Here is a 22,700-nt window from a genome sequence, read left to right on the forward strand (position 1 = left end):
CAAACATCGGACATGGGGGTGACAGAAGTGGTCAAAAAGACAAAGAGAAGAAACGGTGGGAAATAGAAAATACATACACATTATTGTGTATATATTATTAACAGGAGCACAGAAAATAGAAGCCAAGCCAGGCAGCGTGTCTTACCAAACACTGGTCGCAGCTGCGTCCAGTGACGAGACGCTTGCAGAAGCAGTCTCCACTGACCGGGTCGCACTGGGAGCTGCCCGACACGGTTCCCCTGTGGTCACACCGGCAGGCTGGCGGCACACGGTGGAGGGCAAAATTAATGAGGTTTCTAACGGATGGATAATTAGTGACTGAAGCACACCGAAAAGCAGAGCTTATTAAATGATAAAACAAACGACCACGCTGAACATCCAAAATCAGTTTCTTTGTGGACTCGATTGTCGGATCGATTTTTACGAAGCCGAGTGGGCAACGGCACAATTTCCACTCCTCGACAACACTACTTTTACATCGTTTGTAGGATTAATTGAATACAAACTTAAAGATAATAATGAACTCTCGATAGAGTAGATGATTGGAGGGTTAGAGCTTCAATAATGCGGAAATTTAATCAGCATAGTTTGAATGCTGCCAATATTGTGAGGAAGGTGATCCCCAATTTCATCATACAGTGTATAGTTCTATTTGCTGGATGACGATGTATTTAAATGTCAAAAAATGTACATATGTATGTATGTATGTATGTATGTATGTATGTATGTATATATATATATATATATATGTTTGTATGAATTGTGAGAGAGACTGTACTCACGTTGGCAGCCCTGAGGGTTGTGGGGGCTCAGGCCGAAGAAGCCCGTCTTACACTTGTCGCAGCGCGGCCCCTCCACATTGGCTTTGCAGCGGCACTGACCTCCCACCATGCCGAGGGACGGGTCCGTGTGGCTGTCGCACATCCCTCCGTTCTGAGAGCCATCGGGATCGCAGTCGCACGCTACGGGAGACACGGGCGCCAGGTGAGTTGTGTATTTTTCCGTTGGGGGATGTGCATACGAACTCAAAGCAATTCTTTACCATTAAACTGCATACAGCACAAATATAAGTTCAGTTCATACTAGTTTGGTGTCTTGTGAGTGAAAACCACAGCGCACCAACACCTCACTCACCGACGCAGACCCGCGGGTCCCTGATGTCCCTGAAGGGGTCTTGGTAGTAGAAGGGTTTGCACATCTCACAGTTGCGCCCCATGGTGTTGTGCTGACAGTCGTCACACACTCCCCCGCTGAGGTTGCCCACAGCCAAATACACCGCCATGTCAAAGTGGCACTGGGTCGAGTGGCCGTTACAGGAACACTCTGGGAAAAAGAGACGTTCAGAATTAAATGAGCCTTCCTGCTTTTTCCACCCTTTCAAGTGTTTGCTTCCTCCTCTCGACTCACTCTTGCAGGCGTTGGTGCTGCTTCCCTCGGCTGGTTTCCAGGGCAGGTCGTTGTGGAAGTCGTCACACTGCTCACAGTTCAAACCTTTGGTATTGTGGTTGCACACACACCTGCCGTGAACCTTGAAAGGGAGCAGGGGGGGGGGGGGGGGGGGGGAGTTGAAGCAATCAAACGTGATGGGTGGGGTTATCAAAATGCTTTGAAATGGCGAGAGCAAATTACAGGAGGGGAACGTGCTCATTAGGCGTCTGCGCCGTAGCCGTAGCCTCGTCACTCACCATTCCTTCGATGCCGTCCCTGATGCCGTCGATGGGGGCGCACTCGGAGGCGTGGCCGTAGCAGAAGCAGTTTCCGCGTACGACGAGCTCGTAGATGGCGTAGTAGTACTTTTCTTTGATTTCAGCTCGGGGGTCCAGCAAGTTGTCTCCCAGTGTGTGAAGCTTGGTGAAGTTCACTCTCAAGTTGGTGATCTTCAGCTGGTCTGTTGGAGAGAGGACACGGAGAGATGTGTGAAGTGAGGGGTGAATGTGTTCATAATAAGGCTTTTTGTTTTGTTCTCTGTTATATGAAGACTGGCTGTCTTATGATGGCTGGTGTGACGCTAGAGGATGAAGGACATCAGCCGAATGATCTGGATGGTCAGGGGATTAGTCAGTCCTCAGAGTTTCAAGGCAACTTGTGGTTCGTTTGAATGGGGGAAGAAAATGGAGAATCATCTGTATATATATATATATATATAAAAATTTTGCTATTTATTAAATTGTTTCAAGCACAAAGTTACTGGCTTTTTAGTTCTTAGTTCCCCCTTTGTTACTCCCCTTCGCCGTGACTCAGCACGATACTCGGAATCAAAGAGGGAGTGTTACTAAAACGACTAAAAGGACTAACTTTGGAAGATCGCCCGTTAAAGTGACCAACTCAGACGGCTCTCACTGCGTTGGCTTCAGATGAACTTGTTCACCTTGTGAGCGGAAGGTCGTCAGTGTGAATGTGGAACTGTGTGAATGTGTTTAGTTCCTGAAAAAGAGAGAGCATAGTTGTCAGTGAAACTATCCCCTGAATATATAAAAAGGTGAAAATAAGTGAGACATTTGTACTCCATCTGTTACATTATAGCCATGGAGACCAACAACTCTTTCAATGTGCATATAGATGTGTGAGGATTGTTTTTAAAGATGAGGCTGATGTCATTTGTTTTGAAAATACGGGGAAAAAGTCATTTTGACCTTCTGGTGGTGCGAGGTGAAAAGTTCAGGGATCACCAAATGTTAGGAGCCCTCCAGGTACCGTGGACATCTGTACCAGATTGCGTGGCAGTCCATCAACAGCTGTTGAGATGTTACAGACTTGGTTGACACCTCTAGAGGTAAACTGTTTCGATTGGGTATTTACTAAAAACATGAGGAGGATTTGCTCTCAGGCAGCATCCTCGTTGCTTCACTAATTATTTGAGAGCCACCTCTAAAGAGTACATTTCCAAGTGGGGGACGGGAGATCCCAAAATGACAGTGGAATGTGGTGTTGAAATGGTTGTAGACACATCCGGCCTCTTTATCCTCTCAAACTACTTGGAGAGAGTTCCTATTAGAGAGAAAAAGAGCTCCTCTTTTCACCCTGTCGATCTGCAGGAACATCCCCCACTGTCACACACACACACCACACACACACACACCACACACACCACACACACAGGCACCGTTTTGTTTGGGTAATTGTGAATAATAATTAAAGAAACAGTTTATTGTATAATAGAATAAAAAATAACTTACTTAACACTTTGGATTAGCAAATGGAGAACATTTTTGGGGAAATTTTAGTTTAAACTTGCATCACTATCATCATGATGAAAATGATTATAAGGACTATGAAGATTTATAATTTGACACCGTAGCAGCTGGAGTTGAGTCCTCTTCACAAGCTCACGGGGAAAAAAGGACATAACATTCAGCTTTATGAATTTCCTGTCATTTTTTTAAATCCTGCTTTATTGAAGCGCGGCACTTCAATAAAGATGGATGACATGTTTCAGTGGGAGTGGTTATCTTCGTCCACACTCTGACCCGCTGACTTGATCTGGGGACATAGAATCCCTCTGTCAGAGAGCTAATCCCTCCATCTCCGTCTGCTCGTCCTCCATCGAGATGCACTTCCTGTTTGCAGTGCACCCATTGATGAACAGACAACTATCAACGGATTACTTGCTGGTTTAAATGCCAAGTTCGGGAAATGTCAGTTAAAGAATAGTTTTAGTGAGACAGAAGATGACTCTATTTGCTCTCACTGAGCCTCCTTAACATGCTTCCTCTGAGGCTCTGTACTGTCCCCTAAAGGCTCGACCGGACCAATGCTTTAGTTTATAGGGTAAAGTCAGCGCTGTGATTTGAGCTACGGTTCTGGCAATCAAAAAAAGGCAGGACATGTACAGAGAAGTGATGCACTGCAAAAAGCCAACACGAGTAGATTCCTTGTCTTGAAAACAGCAGATGGTAGATCTGGATTCCTCAGTGTGAGGAGGTCCGGGGGTCTCCACGTGGGCCGGGTTGCAGAGAGACATTTAACAGCGACAAGAACAAGACAACCTCTGCTGCTCCATTGGAAAAGCCAGCTCGGGTTTCTGGGAAGAGCTCTCATGTCCTGCCAGTCTAAACTCGGGGGCGAGGACGGCGAAGCCGTGCGGGAAAGAAACAGCTGCTTTTCACATCTCTCCACGTCTTCCAACACAGCAGAGCCGTGTTTCACGCTCCGGAGAGAGGGGGGGGGGTCCGCGAGCCAATTGGGTTGGCCGGAGTCTGATCCGTGGTGACAAATGTGATGACAGCCCGCGAAGGAAAACAGATGACCCTTTCTGTGGAATCCTCTCTGACACTCAGGATGCTGCTATCAAATGAGCAGGATGATTAATCAGGATTATTTGACAGCACAATGTTCTAAAGCCACACAGATCCATCTTCTGGCTGTGAAGTCTGTTTAGGATGTGATCTGTTGATCTGAATGAGGGTGTAGAACCTATTTAGGCTAATGTAAGGCAGCGTGGGTATTTTCCTTTAAAGTGCTGTGTTTGTATCCGACTGTGTACTTTGTCAGTTCATTCAGTTTTTGCATACATTTTAGTTTTTGGATCAAAAGTATAATGATATTGGAGCTGCTGTGGTTATTCTTTTGTCCTAAAGACAATAAGAGAATAGCTGTGGAAGTGGAAAGGGCATCTAAGCCTAGAGCCTCTCGGGGCTGCTTCTCATGGCAGCAGTTGACTGGCACCCGAGGGCCGGTGTTGCTAGGGGACACCCTGTAAAGCTTTTATAACTCCTTACATAAAAGTGCCAACATCCACAACACAGACATAGACACTCCAACACATGTGGGTGATTGGTGTTGGAAAATATAAGCGGGACTTACTCTGGATGCTCGGGCTGTACGGGTCCTCAATGTCGATGGCTGGCTCCAACACTCTGTAGATGACCTAGACCAGGACACATTACATATTTGAACTACCTGAGACTCGAAACATCTAAATCAGATAAGCAGCGACAGTCAGCATGAGTCTGAATCAGACCATGTGGTCTGCATGCCTGATCAGTGAACCTCTCCAATGACTCTCATTCTGTGAGAAAGTATTCATGACAAAAATGCTGCGAGAATCAATGGCACGAAAAGAAAAATGCAGTATTTCTCAATAACGTACGGTAATCAGAACATTTAGCTCCAAAATAAAAATAGAAACAGCTCTAATGTTCATCTGGATCAACCTATTTGACTCTTCCTCTTCCGTCCATCAAGCGCTCACCTCTCCCTCCGTTGACGGCTCAATGTCGGAGTAGCGCGACTCACAGATGACGTCATTGATGTTCCGCAAAGGACCCTGGGAGATTCTGGGAAAGGCAGTAGCGCAGTCGTGGGAAAAGTAGCGGTAGATCTGCCAGGTGCGACCAAAATCTGCGGAACGCTCGATCAGCATGGCTGCCGGACGGAAGGTCTGCGGGAGAAGAAATGCGGCAATGTATTGGCTTGCAAACGTCATTTTGTTGGTCAGCATCGTTCCCTAAAGTAGGAAGCAAGCGGAGCTGTGAGTCACTGCTTTTATCCTACCTTGAAGGTCATAATCAGGTGAGTGAAATGAAACTCTGCTTCCAGATCCAGCTGGACAAAGACATCCGACTTTCCTGGGAGAAAAGGTGACGGAGAGAAAGATGTTTACACAAAGCCAGTGTTTTCCTTCACGGCTGAGGACCGTCACTTAGATTGTACTAACAATTTATAAACCGCTCGCATCTCTCGGACAGATAGATGACAGAGAATAGTGTCTCAGGCAGTAAGTGAAGTAGCGACTGGCTGGAGGAATGGCGTCTTGACAGGAAAAGGCATTCAGTCTTGAAGAGAGCGTGTCGGAAAGGCCCACGCACTTCCTGAGGACCCCTTTCTCTCTCCTGTGTGTTGAATTACACAGACAGCACGAGGCCAGGAGGACTTTCCCATTCGGATACGGATACTTTTAAACATCCCTTTTAAAGCCACGATAGAAATGATCTTTACCGTCAATCGAATGCTCTCAAAGATTTATTTTGGCCCAAATAAAATGATCGGACAGGTTCTCCAGTGTTGCCGACTTCATTTTTCAACTTTTGTAGAAACGATTTGGCAGCACTGGGCTGGGTTTATTGGGAGGATAGCGTACTCTTGCTGGTTTCTCTGATGTTGCCTTCCTAAGCTTTGAACCGGTGAGTTGAAGACAAAACTCACAGCACGGCTCTTTAATACACACATGCAAAAAGAAAAAGACGAGACAAGAGGAGGAATTTGTTTTGACGCCTACGGTGTGCCTGCACACATCCATGGATCCCGGGGAATCACCTTTTTAACATTCAGAACTGGCAGGTGTGAATGCGTGTGGTGTAGCACACAGTACTTCCCTGAGGCGGGTTGGAGAGCTGGAGAGCATTAGGAAGCAGAGGAGACATCTAGTAGATGGTGTCCTATGCCATCTATATGGTAAACCTACCTATTTAAGCTATGTCTACATAAACAATGGCTCAAATAACTCTAATTTAAAATGTGTTGTTTGTAGTAATGAACCCTCGTTTCCCCGGAAACTATTTTCTTTCTAAGCGAACTACAGCCGCCAACCGTGTGGCCGCGCAGAAGGAAGCGTGCATGTACCCATGGACGAGAGGCTCGTAGCTGAGCTAGAGCGGAGAGAGAGAGAGTTCAAAGGGTGAATCTTAAAGCCTTGCTGATAGAGAAGTTTGTTGTGCCAGTCAATTTGCAATGGAAAAGACATAATGGCTGCATTAATGCGTGCCATCCCATTAAATTGTAATTCCGATAATAAGCTCCCACAACCAAACCCCTGTTATCCATATCAAATGGCCGCAGTGTGCCACCACCACCACCGTGGACACGCCACAAAGATGCCATGGAAAAGCAGTAGCAACCAGTGGTAAAAATAGCCAATACACTTCCTGTCCCCCTTCTTCTTCTTCTTCTGTTTCTCTCTGCTCTATTCTGGGTCTGGCGCTGCTGTTCAGTGCTGTCGTCAGCAGCGCGGCTCACACACAGCTGAGCTTCACAGTCGCTCATTGTCACTGTGAGTGGAAAGACACCGGTCCCTTCTCCCCGTCCTTGCTACTGTCCCTCCCTTCCGTCTGGAACCCCCCCCCCCCCTCCTCAACGTTCACTTGCATCTTGCCACCACAGCTTTTACTTTCTTCCTCTCCCTGTCATGCCTTCTCTCTCTCTCTCTGTTGAGATGCCAGAGCAGGGCAACTCTGTTATTAAGCCCATCTGTAGCTGGTCAGAGGTTGTGTGTGTGTGTGTGTGTGTGTGTGTGTGTGTGTGGGGTTTAAAATGATCCTTAGCTACCAGTTTCTTACTGCTAGTGGTGTCAATAAACCTTTAGGATCGTATTCATTTTCCAATTCTTTCTGCTTAAAAATATCCACTATCTCTTGTTTTAATATCCCTTCATTTTTCCCCCTCTAACTCCCCTCCACATTTGTCTTTTAAATATTTAGAACTTTAACTATATAAGGCACGATTAATGACAGGCCATATTAGTCTGTCACATAACAGTCTTTGGCAGGGCCGACTGAAGCCGTTCTTATGTGTTCAGGCTTTTAGGAGCAACTCAAATCAATTATTTCAGCTTTAAGTAAAAGTTTGGTGCAACTTTATAGTGCAGGATTAATAAAGCATCCATCCACCCATCCGTCTGTCTATCGAGCTACACAGATCAAGTAGAGAATGACGGCATTCAGACAGTAATGCAGCAAATAACTTTATGAACATCATATTGAAATCATTTCATATCACCGGGACGCTTGCTAGATAGCTTGTGAATACATAACTGTGAACCTGACTGGAGCGACTAACGTTTTTCCTCTCACACCCAAGTCTACCCATGCTCAAAGACCAACTTCCCACAATCCTCTTGTGCAAAGTGTCAAATGGACAAGTTAGGAGTCAATAACCACAACAACTACTGCAGGGCCAAGGTGACCATTGAGTCTCCTCACCGTTCTCCGACTGCCACCAGGACTTCAGGGGTTTGAAGGTGGTGATAACGTTCTCTATCCGGTGATTGATGGTGTTGTACACCGGGTCGTACGGCCGCCTGGAGTCACAGTCGAAACACTTCTTCTCATCCTGTGGCGGGACGATAAAAGGTCAGCGTTACGTGGTCAAAGGTGAAGGACTTGGGGGGATCGATGAGCCCAGAACCACGGACAGGAAGCAAAGAACAGAGATGGGCAAACAGAGTTCCTCTGTGACTTTCTGTCACACGCATACTGACCTGCAGATGACTGACAATGCAGTAGGGCTCTTTTCTCCTCATCCCGCATGTGGACGAGGCCTTCAGGCTCTTCTCTCGTCCAACCAGCAAGTCCCCCGTTGCTGGGTAACAGCTGCCCTGGGCGCAGCCGTGGCTGTGGTCGGGCTCCTGGCCAACAGCAGCAGCCAGGACTAGAGGGAGGGAAACAGGAAGTAGGGTTACAATTAACAGGAAACAGCAGAATGGCATCCTCTGCTGTGACAGAACTCCTTCACAAGCTTGTGTTGGCAAACAAATGTATTGAAATCAGTAGCCTCAAGTGTTCTTATCGCTTCCTGTTGAGGACAGACTCCAGGAAGCTAAACTTGTGGGTTTTCTACGATGTCAGAGTCAGCTTTCAATCCTAAATTGCATCTATTAGGTTTCCCACTAGTTAGAGCCATTGCTTTGTGGTTTTGTTAAGAGGCTGGAGGACTACAGACTTCACTACAGTGAACCATATTGCTTCTACATGGTGTAGCTTTGTTGTTGTTCGATGTGAGATCACATGTCAGCTATTTTGGTTTGACCTGCTCGAGAATTTAAAAAGAAAGGCAAAAACTAGTCAAATCCGTATGTGTATTATATCGTTTTTGGGGTCATCAGAAGGCAGATCTTGGTCATCGTATTTGTCATTACTCTAGGGGGGGGGGGGGGGGGGGGGGGGGGGGGGGGGGGGGGGGGGGGGGGGACTTCACACTACTTGCGTAGACCTCAGACAGAGGTCATGGGGTACGCAGAGCTGGAACCTGCCCCCCCCCCCCCCCCCCCCCCCCAACAGCTACTGCTTGATCAAGAGCCGATTCAATGTTGAGACAACATCCAGTGGGAGGGGGATTATCTGCAGGCTACCCTGCAGGTTAACAGGCTCTGCTGTCTGCAGGAGTCCCACAGAACTGCCCTGACATGAGGCCCAAAGCAGGTCACCCAGGGGTCAACTAAGACCAACCACGTCATTTTGAAGAGTGAATGACTATGTACTGAAAACATCCCACAGAAAAGCTCGTAGACTTGGTGTAAATGTAGAACCATGGAGTGAACCGGTAGTGTGTCCTTCTGTGATACGGCACTGGAGCCTTGGTGCGACTGGATAGCTGCGCGATGTGTGGGAGTTAAAATAAACCGTATGAACTCTCACGACAACACATTCCACAGGACATCTCTACGCGAATTTCTCCTGCATGCCTCTGGGAAGCTGTGGTCTGTGAGGAGAGCGGAGGCCCAGAGGCCGCCTGTCAATATAAGGTCCGTCCACAACAGGTGTTTCCAATCCTCCCTTTAATACGTACGCAGACTACACGGCAACGTGTACCTTCTCTACAAAACGCTCCTGCAGGTGGGGGAATGCCGGGGGTTTATATTCACATTACCCAGAAGATGACAAGATGTATTCTACTCTATTAACAGACGTCCACACCTGGGAACTGCACAAAACACACAGCTTCACTTGAGCATCTGGGGGCTTCGGGCTTTACTACACGGCACTTGCTGCAGCAGCTAAAAGGGACAATTTAAAAAGGCAAATCATGCAAGCGCATGTATTTTTCTTGTCGAGAAATTAATTATTATTATTATTATTATTATTATTATTATGAACAATTAGTTGTTCAGTGGTTTGTTTATTTCTCTTCCCTCGACTGGAATAATGTCGAATACAACATTTCTAAAACAATTGATATTTGCAGGTTGATGTAGCCGTCAGGGCATTATCACAGCCTGACACCGCTGTGAGGCCAGCTGTAGATAGGGAGCCCGCTGGGAACAGTGCAGAGGAGGATTTCACATGGACACACACACACACACACACACACACACACTTGCCTGGCATCTGGACAAGTATCACCTTGGTGCCAGCCAAATGAGCGACAAGCATACCGTGGGTCACAAACACTTTGCCTACACTGCGCCCTGACGTGCACCTGTGCGTCCACGCGGAGGCCAACTTGTTCATAGCAGACACTCGGACACGATGATACAAAAGCGTTGCATTTTCCAAGCAAACGTCAGTGCTCGTTAGCCACACAAAAGACACCCGTTAGAGGATTTGTTTGGGTATCAGGTATCTGAGCTGCTTCCCATTTATTTTTTTTGAAGAACCCGAGGTCGTTCCCTTATCCTTTATCTCTCTGACAGCAAGGAAGAGGGTGAAAACACAAACGCAGCAGGTCTGATGGTGAAAGACACAGTGCACAGCGTCTTTGTACGACCCATCCACACACACACAACGTGATATCCATTCTGGAAACTCTTGGCACGCACTCAAAGGTCTGTGTGTGTGTGTGTGTGTGTGTGTGTGTGTGAGGAGCGAAGCAGACGTCTGATGTGTCGTATAATCACGGGTTTCTTGTCGTCTTTCATCTCTGCGTTTCTGTCTGTGTTTGTTTGTCTGTACGCGGGATCAACACAAGTTTGGCCTGGCATCATGAAAACAAGATATACAAACAATGATTTGTGTATTAAATATTATTACACACAAATGATTGGATTTACTGTACGCATTTTCCCCTTTAAAGCCCTCTTTTATTGACTGTGTTCTACAACTTAAAGCGACTTCACTTGTCCACATCATGATGACATTGCTTGTTATCACGTGGAGGCTGTTACACATCGGCTGGCAGGGTGACGTCACGGGTCGTGTAGCTGACAGCGATCAGACCGCTGCAGCCTTGATGTAAACCAGGGACGGTGGAGGGAGAGATAAATGGATGACAGCTATCATTTGGTAGACACTACGCAAGGCCATTTACAGTGCGGGGAGAGACAATATACTTTAGGGTAGAGGCTCTGTAGCTGTGCAAGAAAGAGCCAGCATTGAGTGTTACAAAGTGCATTAAGAGTCTTACATGAGCACCGCAGACAGTCTGCGTCTTTTCCATACCTCCAGAATCGGAGGTTGCACTGCTGGTGACCCAAAGACGTGCAGTGACGGCGTTGGTGCAACATTCAGTATTAATAAACAAGCAAAAGCGCTTGTGTATTGATAGCAGTTTGCTTTTGCAGCTGGACGCTAGTAAAAAGAGAACCGTTCTAACCACCTCTTTCTAACTTCAGGGGAGGCGTTCCATGTCCTGAACAGGCACAGTTTAAACTTTGTACAAGGTGAGGCTGAATATGTGTGGCTCCTCTTCTACCGCGAGGAAATAGTGGAGACTCTGAGACAGATGTTAATAGTGCAGCTTTGAGAACAGCGATGATGCTGTCGTTGATTAAGCGTCAGTTTCTTTCCTTCTTCGTTCCTCTGTAGCCATAAATGGAGAAGTAGGCAGGAATGCAGGCCGACAGCTGAGTGAAGACGAGGGGTCTGTGCTGGTGCTGCTGGTGTGTGTGTGTGTGTGTGTGTGTGTGTGTGTGTGTGTGTGTGTGTGTGTGTGTGTGGGGGGGGGGGGGGGGGGGGGGGTCTCAGCTCACAAAGCACTGCTGTTCAACCAGCCATTAGCCTGTAACAGCAGGCTATGCCCTGCACCATATTGTGCTCTACTCAGCTTGTTTAGCCAATTGTAGCGACTCACCACATGGGGGTTTATTACCGAGCTGCTTTCCGTACCACGTGTGTGACAATCTTCATATAATGCCAAAAAGGCAGCTTTTTCTGCAGATGTCAAATGTCACAGCAGTTTGGGACATCAAGCAGGTGACAACATGGTATTAGTGCGTTAATGCCAGACGACAGTGAAGCCACGAGGCGATGCTTTAACTGTCAGAGTGACACACGGAGCCGTAGGCAGGGCCTCCAAGCTTCAGTGACACTAATTAATTCCACCCCCTCCCCTGTCTCCCCCAGGTGAGCTCTGCTTTTCTTCCTGGCTTTCATCCCTGTCTTTGATTTCCTCTCTGCTCTCGACCAGTCAGGAATGGCCAAGAGTGGCCAAGAGTGACCTGGACCAAGCTTTATCAAATGTTCCTCTGTTGCCAGCATGTCACAAGCTTTACTTGCGTTTCATTTCTTGATATAAAAAAAAAAAAGGATACTGCATGTGATGCAGAGCTACAAAAACTTTTGTTGGGATCATACTTTGAAGAAAAGTAACCCTTTTTAATTAGGTGTGTGCAGTTGTTATATATTCATCATCTTCAGGTTATGCATTTAAGGATTTTGTTTTTATAAATGGAGAGGAGAAACACAATGAATCCATATCGATACCAGGCGACAACCTCCGGTTATGCAGTTTTAGAACGTGTATTCTCTCTACTGACCAGCAGGGGGCGACTCCTCCGGTTGCAAAAATAAGTCAGATTGTATAGAAGTCTATGAGAAAATGACTCTACTTCTCTTGATTTATTCCTTCAGTAAACATTGTAAACATGAGTTTATGGTCTCCATCTCTAGTTGCAAGTCTTCTTCATGACTTCAGGGCGGGGCTAAAAAGTAATTGACAGGCCGCTACCCTACCAGAGTCGTATATGGCCTCTCTATGTCACTCCTCCGCATTTCAAATATGGTGACATTTGTTCACCGGTTGCAAAAAAAGATGGCGACGGCCAAAACGCCGAAGTCAAGGCTTTAGAAACAATAGGCCACAAACCAATGGGCGACATCACAAGTCACTGAATGGTTTAATTGTTATTATGGGAATCGCACAGTATGAGTTTGCCTTCCGAATCACAGGATCTCAAACAGTAAGTGGCATCAACATGACACATTCCACTGGGACCGGCTGCAGAAACAGTTTGCTGTCACATCTTCCAGCGTAAACAATGAAGGAAACCAAGAAAAACAGACAAACAAACAAGAGCACACACACACACACACACACACACACACACATGCACACGCACGCTTTAAAGTGAAACAAAACATGCTACCAAGAATATTAAAATGACAGCAGGGTCAGATCCAATATCAGCTCATCTATGACAGCAAGCAGACATGAATAGCATCATGAGCTGCATACCTGACCTGAGTGAGTGTGGGACTAGAAGGCACTGCAGATATGTTTAACACCCACCATCAGGCAGCTACTTTAAGGAAAAAGTCAACAGCCTTTTGTTGTCAACTCCCTCTCGCTAATTAGTTTACATTCTCCCCTCTGCGTCTCCGTCCTCTCTTTGCTCTTCACTTAACTGATAGATGGTCAACTCCCACAGCCAAACATCCAGCTGTTCTCCTCCCTCCTCGCCTCTTTATTATTCTCCGCTCTCGCCTCCCGTCTCTCTCTCCTCTTATAATGTCTTCCGCTGACTCCCCTCTGTGCCCCGCTGTTCACCTTCCCTCACTTCCTCCATTCCTCATACTTAATGTCATGTGTTATTTAGGAATATGAGGGCTAATGGTGGAGAAGGTGGTGAAAAGGCTCCAAACCCACAGCTGGAGAGGAATCACATGAAATACCAAGGAGTGCCAAGACCTGTACCACATAACAGTCTTACTTAGAGAGATGACAAACGAAATCTGAGCATTTGATATTTCACAGAGCGGTTATTATAATTCTGCAGCACCGCACTGGTGGCTTGGCTACAAGCTCAACTGTGGCTCAGTGGTGGAGCAGGGTCGTCCTTCGATCGGCTGCCTGTAACCTATAAAACTGATTTAAAAGGTGGAGCTCATCAAAAAGATAATATTGTTCAACCTACATTTGCTCCCATACTTTGTGTTTCAATTTGCATTTGAAAAGGATGGATATTTAAAAACCCAGGAAGCAAAGTTTATCTGTAGCAACCTGTCATTGTTGACACATTTGGACTGCATTCATATATATATATATATATATATTTATTATCTTGGTCTTTAGACATGGTCTTTAAATCTTCCCCAGCTGTTTCTGTCACTGACTGTATAACAGACAGAGGGGTTTAGTGAGCGTGGCCAGACGCTGACCATTACACAGGCTGTTAGATTAACAAGGCATGGCACAGAGACAGCTGGTCCCACTGGAGGAAACATTCCTGTCCCGTCCCGGAGACGTCTGAATCACTCCATGTTGGAGAGGAAACACAGACCATCATCAGCAACAGGTGGACAGTGGAGAGGGAGAGCGGGTGGGACGGTCCATCCCGCCCCGCCGTCGTTCCCACATGTCTGCAGTTACTCATGATTTACTGTCATTCGAATAGAGACCTTCCGACCTCAATGCTCACCCTGGGAACACCCTGGGGATTATCATCAGACAATTCCAAGTTTGTATCCTGAGAAACATGTTTTTTTTTAAAAAGAGGGAAAAAAATGGTCCAATGGTGCAGCCACAGCACACAAATCCTATAAAGTGCAGCGGGACTAAGATGAGTACAATGATCTGTACGTTTCTGGCTCCAAAGTGCCTGCCATGCTGCCTGCAGGCCGCACATGTTGTTGGCTGCTGCCCATCGGTCAGCTAACTTGTCTATGCAGCCACTCGGGTTCGGGTTAGTGACTGCGGTGATGTGTGTTTTTTGGCCTGGTGCTCGGCGGCTGCTCAGGGGAGACGAGGAGCTCCCTGTAGGTGCTAATCAAAGCCTCTGGTGAAGAAAGTCTGGCTCCACTTAGAAGGAAGGCCAGAGAAAACGAGCACACGCGTCATTAGATGAGGCAAGCAGCTAAGTGTGTTTGCATGTGTGTGTGTGTGTGTGTGTGTGTGTGTGTGTGTTGTCGACCTGTTGGAGCCGTATGCTATTTTGTTCTTAAACATAAGAGCATAATAACGTAATCAGAGACAGGAGGGTAACCTTGCTGTGGCCAAAAGGCAAAGGCTGCATACCCCGAATGTAATGTAGAATACACAGGGGAGCACTGCGTGTGTGTGTGTGTGTGTGTGTGTGTGTGTGTGTGTGTGTGTGTGTGTGTGAGTGGGAAGTCATTTCTCAGCCTTAGATTTGAACTGATGACGACTCCATGTGAGGAGCCTGGGGGGAAAACTATATAAAATAATGCTGAAAAATGTCTCTTGTTTCTCTCATTGTTCAGTATCTGCCGCGGCTTAAGTAAGATGAATGTTTAGGCTGCTTGTCAAGTGTGAGCCCTTCAAGGTGCTCAATACAGAGTTCAGAGCATTTCTGTGGCCTCCATACAGCTCTCAACATGGTAACGGCTGAGCCAACGGCTAGCACCTGAAGGTGCTAACAGCGAAAAACAGTGCAAACTACGGCAAAAAGTGCTGACGGTGCTAACACTGTTCCCCTCAGGGGGAACCAGAGTGTGGGTCCGACAAAATGCATCTAAGTTTAATATGATAATACCAAGTGATTTGTAGAAAACGGTCTAAACACAGTGTTTACTTTCTTCCAGTACTACTAGCTCAACTAGAGAGCTCAACTCTCTTTTCAGGTAAATGTGACGCAACACGTGCAGTTAACAACTACATGCAGTGTCATTACCACTCAAATCCAGGGGACCTGAAACATGAGACAACTGGCCTACATTTACACGGTTATGTTAGGCCTTTGTGTGTGTGTGTGTGTGTGTGTGTGTGTGTGTGTGTGTGTGTGTGTGTGTGTGTGTGTGTGTGTGTGTGTGTGTGTGTGTGTGTGTGTGTGAGAGATTACAGGGCTAAAGGATGACACCCCTACACATTGTTGCTGGAGGTCAGGCAGTCTTCCATGACAACACAATCTTCTCAAGAGAAATAACGACCACATTAACTGCATACTTCCCTACTTGTTTCCCTTCTTTCCTTTGTCTCTGTCCTCCTTCCTCTCTTCCTGCCTCACATCCATCCTTCCTTGTGTCTCCTTCCCTCCTAACATGCTGCAGTATCACACTGTAATTGCTGCGATTAGATAATTAGAGGTTTCTGTAGAGTGCGTTTTAACAAGCTGCACAACACAACCTGTTATTAGATTTGGCCTGAGCCATGTAGCACTAAAGGAACCACAAAGAAACTAAACATGTCAGAGGTTAAAAGAAACACGTGACCTGGATACATTTCTCTCTGTCTTCTAATTGTGTTAAAACACTGTCTTTCAAACATGAAGAAACTCCTAAAAACAATGCAAACGTGTGCATGTTTCTTTTAGAACATGCAAATAAAAGGAGGCGGATGGAAATGCCCTCGGTGGGACAGACGGTGAGCCAGCGTGCACAGTACCAGGACCATGCTGGAAGCAGCTAAATGGGATTCAGCCATCATTCTTGTTAGCATCTTTAACTAAAAGGTCTCCTGTTTTTAAAAGGTGTGTTTAGTCGTCTATGGCTAATTAAAGCAAACTTTACCGTTTGCAGTAAAGTAAACAATGCAGTCAGGTCAATAGCTATAACAATGTACAGTCACACAAACAACACACGCTACACCCAAATACCAGCTGTTCACCACTGTACCAGCCGGCCCATTGTTTTCAATGAGACAGTCTCCATTTCCTATTCCTCCTCTCCATGCCCCTTCATCCTCCCCCTCAAGTCCTCCTCCTCCTCATCCAGAAAAGGCCCCGGCATGCCAAAAGGACGGGAAACCTTACTCACCGTCCTTTCATAGGAACAAACCTGTTCCCTCTCTGCTCTCCCTCACCCCTTCCCCCTGCCTAAAATCTTTCTCTCCCTCTTTTCTCTTTGTCCTGATTCTTTCAGCCCCCCCCCCCCCCTCCAATATTTTAGCCTCTCTCCCTCTAGTGCTGGTGGTTTGTAGGCTTTACCGCACCATTGTTCTGGCATCCGCACATTTCCGGAGGCTGGTGCTTACAAAGGCTTCGGGAACACACTCTCTCACTCCCACTACTGCCTAATGCCCACACACACACACACACACACACACACAAGAACCTCTAAGCAAGGTGAATTACAGAGGATTTACCTCCATCCTCTTTTATGTTCAGTTTTCCTTCAGTGCTTCCATCCTCCCTGACTTCCTTCCTTCCTTCTTCTGAAATAATCGTGAGTTGCTTCCGCCCTCAGTTGAACTTAATAACATTGTGTCATGACAAGTCCTTTGCTAAATACACTGAAAGGCAATGAATGAGAGAAAAAGAAGCTATATTATCATGGTACTTTTGCATGAAAGCTAAAATGCACTGCAACCTTTTCCCTAATTTATTTGCTCAATCAAACTTCTGCAGAAGCGCACACACACACACACGCAGAACAAGCTTCCTACAGGTCCTCCTTCCACCCCCAAATCCCACAGAGAAGAAGAATAGAAATAGAAAGTGAAAAGAGAAGAGAGGAGACACTCTTTTGTCCCCTGTGATCAGCCTGAGTTCCTTCACTCTCTCAAACACACACACACCAATTAACCCGGTCTCTGCCCTGGGGGGTTTGGACACGACCCCTTGACCTTGGAGCATGTCCTTTAGAGGCGTCCAAGGTCTGAATGGACCGCTCCTTGTCCCTATAATGACAGTGTGTGAGACACACACACACACACACACACACACACACACACACACACACACACACACACACACACACACACACACACACACACACACACACACACACACACACACACACACACACACACACACACACACACACACACACACACACACACACACACACACACACACACACACACACACACACACACACACACACACACACACACACACACACACACACACACACACACACACACACACACACACACACACACACACACACACACACACACGATTTCTCCTCTAATACGCTCTCAGCCGGTTTTTTTTTTTCTCTCTCTCTCCTTTTACTTATTTCCTCTCCAAAACTCGGCTCCCTCACATCTATGGTATCCTGTAAATACTCATCTTAGAGATGAATGAGCTTCTGAGTTTGGGTACAAAATGAAAACCAGATCCAATGACATGGAATGTTTTTGTTTTTTATTGCTCTGTTCAGCCCTGCTTACTTCAAACAGAGGATGTGAAATCCCCCCCAATCTGTTGGCAGAAAAATAGTTTATGTAGATCGCCCCCAATCGAGGTAAAAAAATAATAAAATCAGCATTTGTCGAGGCCTTTAAGCGTGTACGTGTTATTTTGTTCATCTACAGTCTGACTTCTTAAACCCAAAGAAGAAAACGGGACAAAGAAAACCTGAAGAAAAAGTGGCTAAGAGGGCGTGTCCCGAAGAACGACAGCAGCCGCCCTAAAGCAGCGTTTGTGCGCCCTGATAATGTAACGGGGGGGACCCCCCTGGCTGCTAACAGCGGCCACTAATAGACTTTAACTGGAGCAATGAGCCCATTGTCTTCGGCCACTGGGAACAAAGCATTGGGAGGCGTTTTATTGAGGGCCATTACTCAGATAAATGTGGAGCGAACTCATAGCATTGAGCACATGTCCACTTTGCTTGGAGTATAGTGCAGGTGTTAAGACAGCAATACGGATTACTGTTTACTGGCTTAACACACGTGTCATTGTATGGCTTTACATCAGATAAAAAAAACACCAGATACTGAGTGTGCTTTGTTGGAATCGGTTCATTTCCCAGCCTTCCTTTATCCCCGTCGCTCACACACTCACCTACACCTACACACACCTACACACACACGCAGGCACTGGACGAGCAGCTCGCATCCAGAAAGGTCTCACACAGTGCCGGAAGAGGTAGGTGTGGAGCGGGTGTCTTCTATTTGTGGATTCAGCTGGGCTGTTTTAGGAGGGCCATAAACAGAGCGACACCACCCACAGAGCGAGACCGACAGCGAGACAGGGCAGACCCCAGAGACCCGGAGAGCACCGTTGGGGGCCCCTAAAAAAGAAACATCAGCTATCTTATCTCTGAGCAGGAGCCCACACTTCTCACATCCACCATGTTCAGGCTTCTGTTTCTAACCACAAGATTGTCCTTTTTTTTCTTTTCTCGGCACTGTGTTCAACGGGAGGCTGATCCGTATGCAGCGAGAGAATAAGAGACGTTCCAATGAGGTCTGCTCCTGGAAGTCAACGTAACAAACCAGAGCTCAACGCCGCCCAGGCATCAGCAGATTGTCGCCGAAACTGAAAATACAGTTGCCATTTTTAGGCCCCCACAGATGCCTGTGCAGCGCTGTATGGTTCAGCTTCTATCTGTAAAAACAATAACCAAGTACCACAAATATTCCTATTTATGTATTTTGGCATGCAATGCTTGCTGTCCCTTTTTTTGTTTTTAAATTTGATAAGCGTAGTCAAATTAATGTGGTGTTCTCAGTTTTGTATGGGAAACAAACAGTGGTTTCGAATACGAATCTCAAAAGGTTTTTCTGCTCCCCGAGCCCATTTCACATGCAGCAAAAATATGTTACTCTAACAGAACTAAAGTGTTAAAACCCTTTATTATCTTGAACACATTACTGCCTGTGGGGCTGAGATAATACCCCTTCTCAGAGCATTCTCACCCTCTGGAGCAAGTGGCAGGATCCTGAAAACATGAAATAACTCACTGATATGGATTCAAGTGAAATCACCTGAGTACTAGAGCTATAAAAATTTTTTTAAAAAAGACTTCCACCTCAGCATCCACGGGGCTTCACGTGAATACACAAGCTCCACATTTCCCACAGACCGATCAAAGAAAAGCCCAGTGACCTGGAGACGGTCGCCAGCTCAGTGAATCACTTCTGAGGGTTTGATGGAGGGGCTCTGAGGCGCTCGGCGTACACTCGACTTACCGCAGACCAGCGTTAGAAGGGACGCGTGCATCTCCGCGCGCGCATCAACCAGCGGGGCCGCCGGCAACCTGTGGAGCATGTAACGCAACCGTTTGTGATGAACAAGCGGTACAACGCGGAGACATTCAACGGCCGCAGAAAGAGAGCAGAAAACAACAGCCTTTAGGTTAAGTTTGTTTTTACTTTTTCCAACTGGAAAAGTTCCTCGGGACTGTTTATAGTGAGTTCTTCTGTGCCGTTACAGGTTAATTACAACAACACAAACGCATCCTCTCGTGTGCGACTCCTTCCAGCCAACATGTCTTCCTCCGTGTCAATCCCCCCTGCTTGTCGTTAGACCTCAGCCGTTAGCTAGCTAGTCTCAAACGCGACGCTCACCGTTGTTTTCAGCCGTTAGCTTGTGTGTGAGTCCCTCCGGTTGGTCCACTTGCTGCAGGAGTTGCCGGACGGATGCGAGGCTGAGGCAGTGTTGAGGAGTCCCTCAGCTCCTGCAGCTCTCGGCTGGAAACCCCGTGCTGGATTCCCGGAGCGGAGCAGAACGGTGCTGGGAGGGAGGGAGGGAGGAAAGGATGCGCGGATTGTCGTGTGCTCGAGTCCCCGGCTGGGCGGATGAAGGAGGAGGTGAGCTACAAACCCAGTTAATGCGTCTGTAATGGTCCCAAAGGTTTTTAGGTTTTGTTCTTGTGACGCAACAACATGTTCTGTTTACCTTTCCACACAGTTGTTGTTGTTGTTAATAATGAGCCTCTATTATTTACAGCACAAGTGCACTCCTACCAACCGGTCTATAGGTTTGCCCCCATTAAAGACCTCCTGTTGGGCGAAAATAAAGGTATTAAACAGCATGTCGTTGTCAGAAAACAAGACAATCTTAGAATAATGGAAGGTCAAATAAAAACAAGTCATATTATATGCTGCGCACTCTTTGTAGGACTACATCAGTGTTTTGGTGGAGCAGCTCAGCTGTGTTGTTGGGGGCCAAATGATTCATGTTCTAGTGGTTTACTTCAAACCACTAGAGTGTAAGGGATCAGATGGATGTGGTTAATGTCTAGAACGGTTATTTTACTTTGTTGAATTATTGTTGACAGTTCGAGCAGTGAAGTTAAATGGTCACTGTATTTTCATAAAATACAATAAAACATCTTAAATAAATCTTTTATAGTGACAGTTTATAGGGGGGGAAGCAGTGGCAGTATTCACGTGTTGTAATAAATGAATATAAACAACATGAGAAGCCGACTCCTCTCCATGTCTTCCGACGAGCCCCCATGTGTCTGTCTGGGAGCAGAAAGGAATGCGCGCTCCCTGCTGGACGGATTAGATTCCCTTTGATTGCAACCAACGAGCGGCCCGTGGCCGCGCACATATCACCGATCTCACAACATCAGCCTCATTCAACAGGTTGGTTGGGACGATGTTAGGGGAACAGAAGCCAACGTTACTTTGTTTTTGTGGGGGGGGGGGGGGGGGGGGGGGGGGGGGACTAAACAACAAATCCATTTTTTGTTACAAGTGCATTCAATCACTTCGGTCACTTCCTTGGCCCATCTGCCTGGTGTGTGCAGGTGCAGTGTGCTCTCCAAAAAACAAAGCCGGCCGTAAATCTCTTGTCATATTACACATTCCCCGTGCGGCTCGAGGACAGCCTCTCTTTGTTGGAGCCCAGGATCCAGCGCCAGAACCCAACGGAGAACAGCAGAGCTCCATAAGAAGAACAGGAGACACGCAGTCTGTGCATGCCCACACAGGTGTTTTCACTCCATCTGATTGATTAGGTCCGTTGCGGGCTTTTAATTGGCTGTCACGGCAGGAAACTCACAGCTGCAACTGATAACGTCAATGAGCGGCTCTGTTCTGTTAGGTGTCCTCGCGAGCTGCCGTAGTGAGCGACCTTGCAACTGGCTCACCTAAATGGAGCGCAGTCGTCATTAGCGGCATTGATTACACCTGTGCTGGTCAAAATGAGAGCAGAGTCCACGGCGCCCCCTTGTGACCGTGAGCTGAAACAACACACTCTTAACAAACGAGTCGAACAATGTGAACTTGTAATATTGCGCACAGGTAATCGCACAAAAAGGACACGTGAAGTGGGGAATTTACATAAATGGTATCACATTTATTCGTCTCCATCGTTTCACCTCGGAATTCATTTAGCTTATAAGAATACTTGTGTACGCATTCATATTTATTCAGTCAAAGAGTTGTTTTTCTTATAATAAAAAATAATATTAATAAACACGCATTTCATTACAAAAATGAAACTTTCCCAAATGTCTCTCGATAGGAATGTCGTATTGTAAATGCCATACTAATGTGGTCAAATTACAGAGAAAACACAATCACTAAAAGCACTTTTGGTCAAAAGATTCTGATAACATATTCTGATATATTTCTTCTGTTTAATATTCATGAAATCAATCATCCTGGACTATGCAATGACACAAATACTCTTATCTGTTGTCATAGCTTAAGGACACAGACGCCACACAGGGCGGCGTTGATATGGAGTAGTCAAAGAGTGGTACAGTACATGGAGAGAGGAAGGCTTGTCTGTGACATAACACTTGACGGGTAATGTGTAAAACTCGATATACCAGCGAAAAAATTGGAGTACCAGAGCGGTGCTTTATTCTCATGGGCGATGTCGTTTTCTGTCCCCATTTTTTCTCATGGGCGACGTGGCTTTTCTTCCCCGGGTCCCAGCATCAGTCGTGCAGCTCTGCTCAGCAGCAAATGGTAAAAACAGGCAGCGGTTTCCATCCTCACACACAGTTGCTGTACTTCTGCACTTGATCCCGGATCTCGTCCCGCACAACGGTGGCGTTCTCCTTCAGCTCGTCCAGCTCCAAGCGCTGCTTCTGCATCCGCTGCTCGTTGCTCTTGAACTTTTTCTCCAATTCTGCAAACACGGAGAGCAAAACAGTGGTCAGCAAGTATCCACAGGAACCGTGGAGCACCGTGGAGCACCAGGAGCGAGTCAGTGCTGTCCCCTAATAAAATATCTCAGGCTA

At 46.6% G+C, this 22,700-nt stretch overlaps 2 protein-coding genes across 3 annotated transcripts in view; both read right to left on the bottom strand.

Annotated features, from left to right (window-relative positions):
• lamb2 (laminin, beta 2 (laminin S)) overlaps positions 1-20,161 on the bottom strand; it is a 38,840-nt gene extending 18,679 nt beyond the window's left edge. The window contains exons 1-13 of one of the 2 annotated variants that reach the window (XM_034536707.1): positions 20,065-20,098; positions 19,687-19,754; positions 18,557-18,785; positions 8,195-8,364; positions 7,917-8,046; positions 5,494-5,567; positions 5,192-5,380; positions 4,804-4,867; positions 1,686-1,888; positions 1,408-1,528; positions 1,135-1,323; positions 783-962; positions 146-258 (exon numbers count right to left, since the gene is read on the bottom strand). In XM_034536707.1, coding sequence (XP_034392598.1) covers positions 146-258; positions 783-962; positions 1,135-1,323; positions 1,408-1,528; positions 1,686-1,888; positions 4,804-4,867; positions 5,192-5,380; positions 5,494-5,567; positions 7,917-8,046; positions 8,195-8,236 — 1,305 coding nt within the window. In that variant the 5' untranslated portion in view covers positions 8,237-8,364; positions 18,557-18,785; positions 19,687-19,754; positions 20,065-20,098. Of the gene's footprint in view, positions 1-145; positions 259-782; positions 963-1,134; positions 1,324-1,407; positions 1,529-1,685; positions 1,889-4,803; positions 4,868-5,191; positions 5,381-5,493; positions 5,568-7,916; positions 8,047-8,194; positions 8,365-18,556; positions 18,786-19,686; positions 19,755-20,064 lie in introns of both variants that reach the window. The other variant, XM_034536706.1, reaches the window with a different exon arrangement.
• A 1,626-nt stretch (positions 20,162-21,787) lies between these two features.
• lamb2l (laminin, beta 2-like) overlaps positions 21,788-22,700 on the bottom strand; it is a 35,394-nt gene continuing 34,481 nt past the window's right edge. Inside the window, exon 34 of the mRNA XM_034538147.1 lies at positions 21,788-22,588. Coding sequence (XP_034394038.1) covers positions 22,452-22,588 — 137 coding nt within the window. The 3' untranslated portion in view covers positions 21,788-22,451. The remainder of the gene's footprint in view (positions 22,589-22,700) is intronic.

This window comes from Cyclopterus lumpus, chromosome 7 (assembly GCF_009769545.1).
Source record: "Cyclopterus lumpus isolate fCycLum1 chromosome 7, fCycLum1.pri, whole genome shotgun sequence".
NCBI classification, from domain to species: domain Eukaryota; kingdom Metazoa; phylum Chordata; class Actinopteri; order Perciformes; family Cyclopteridae; genus Cyclopterus; species Cyclopterus lumpus.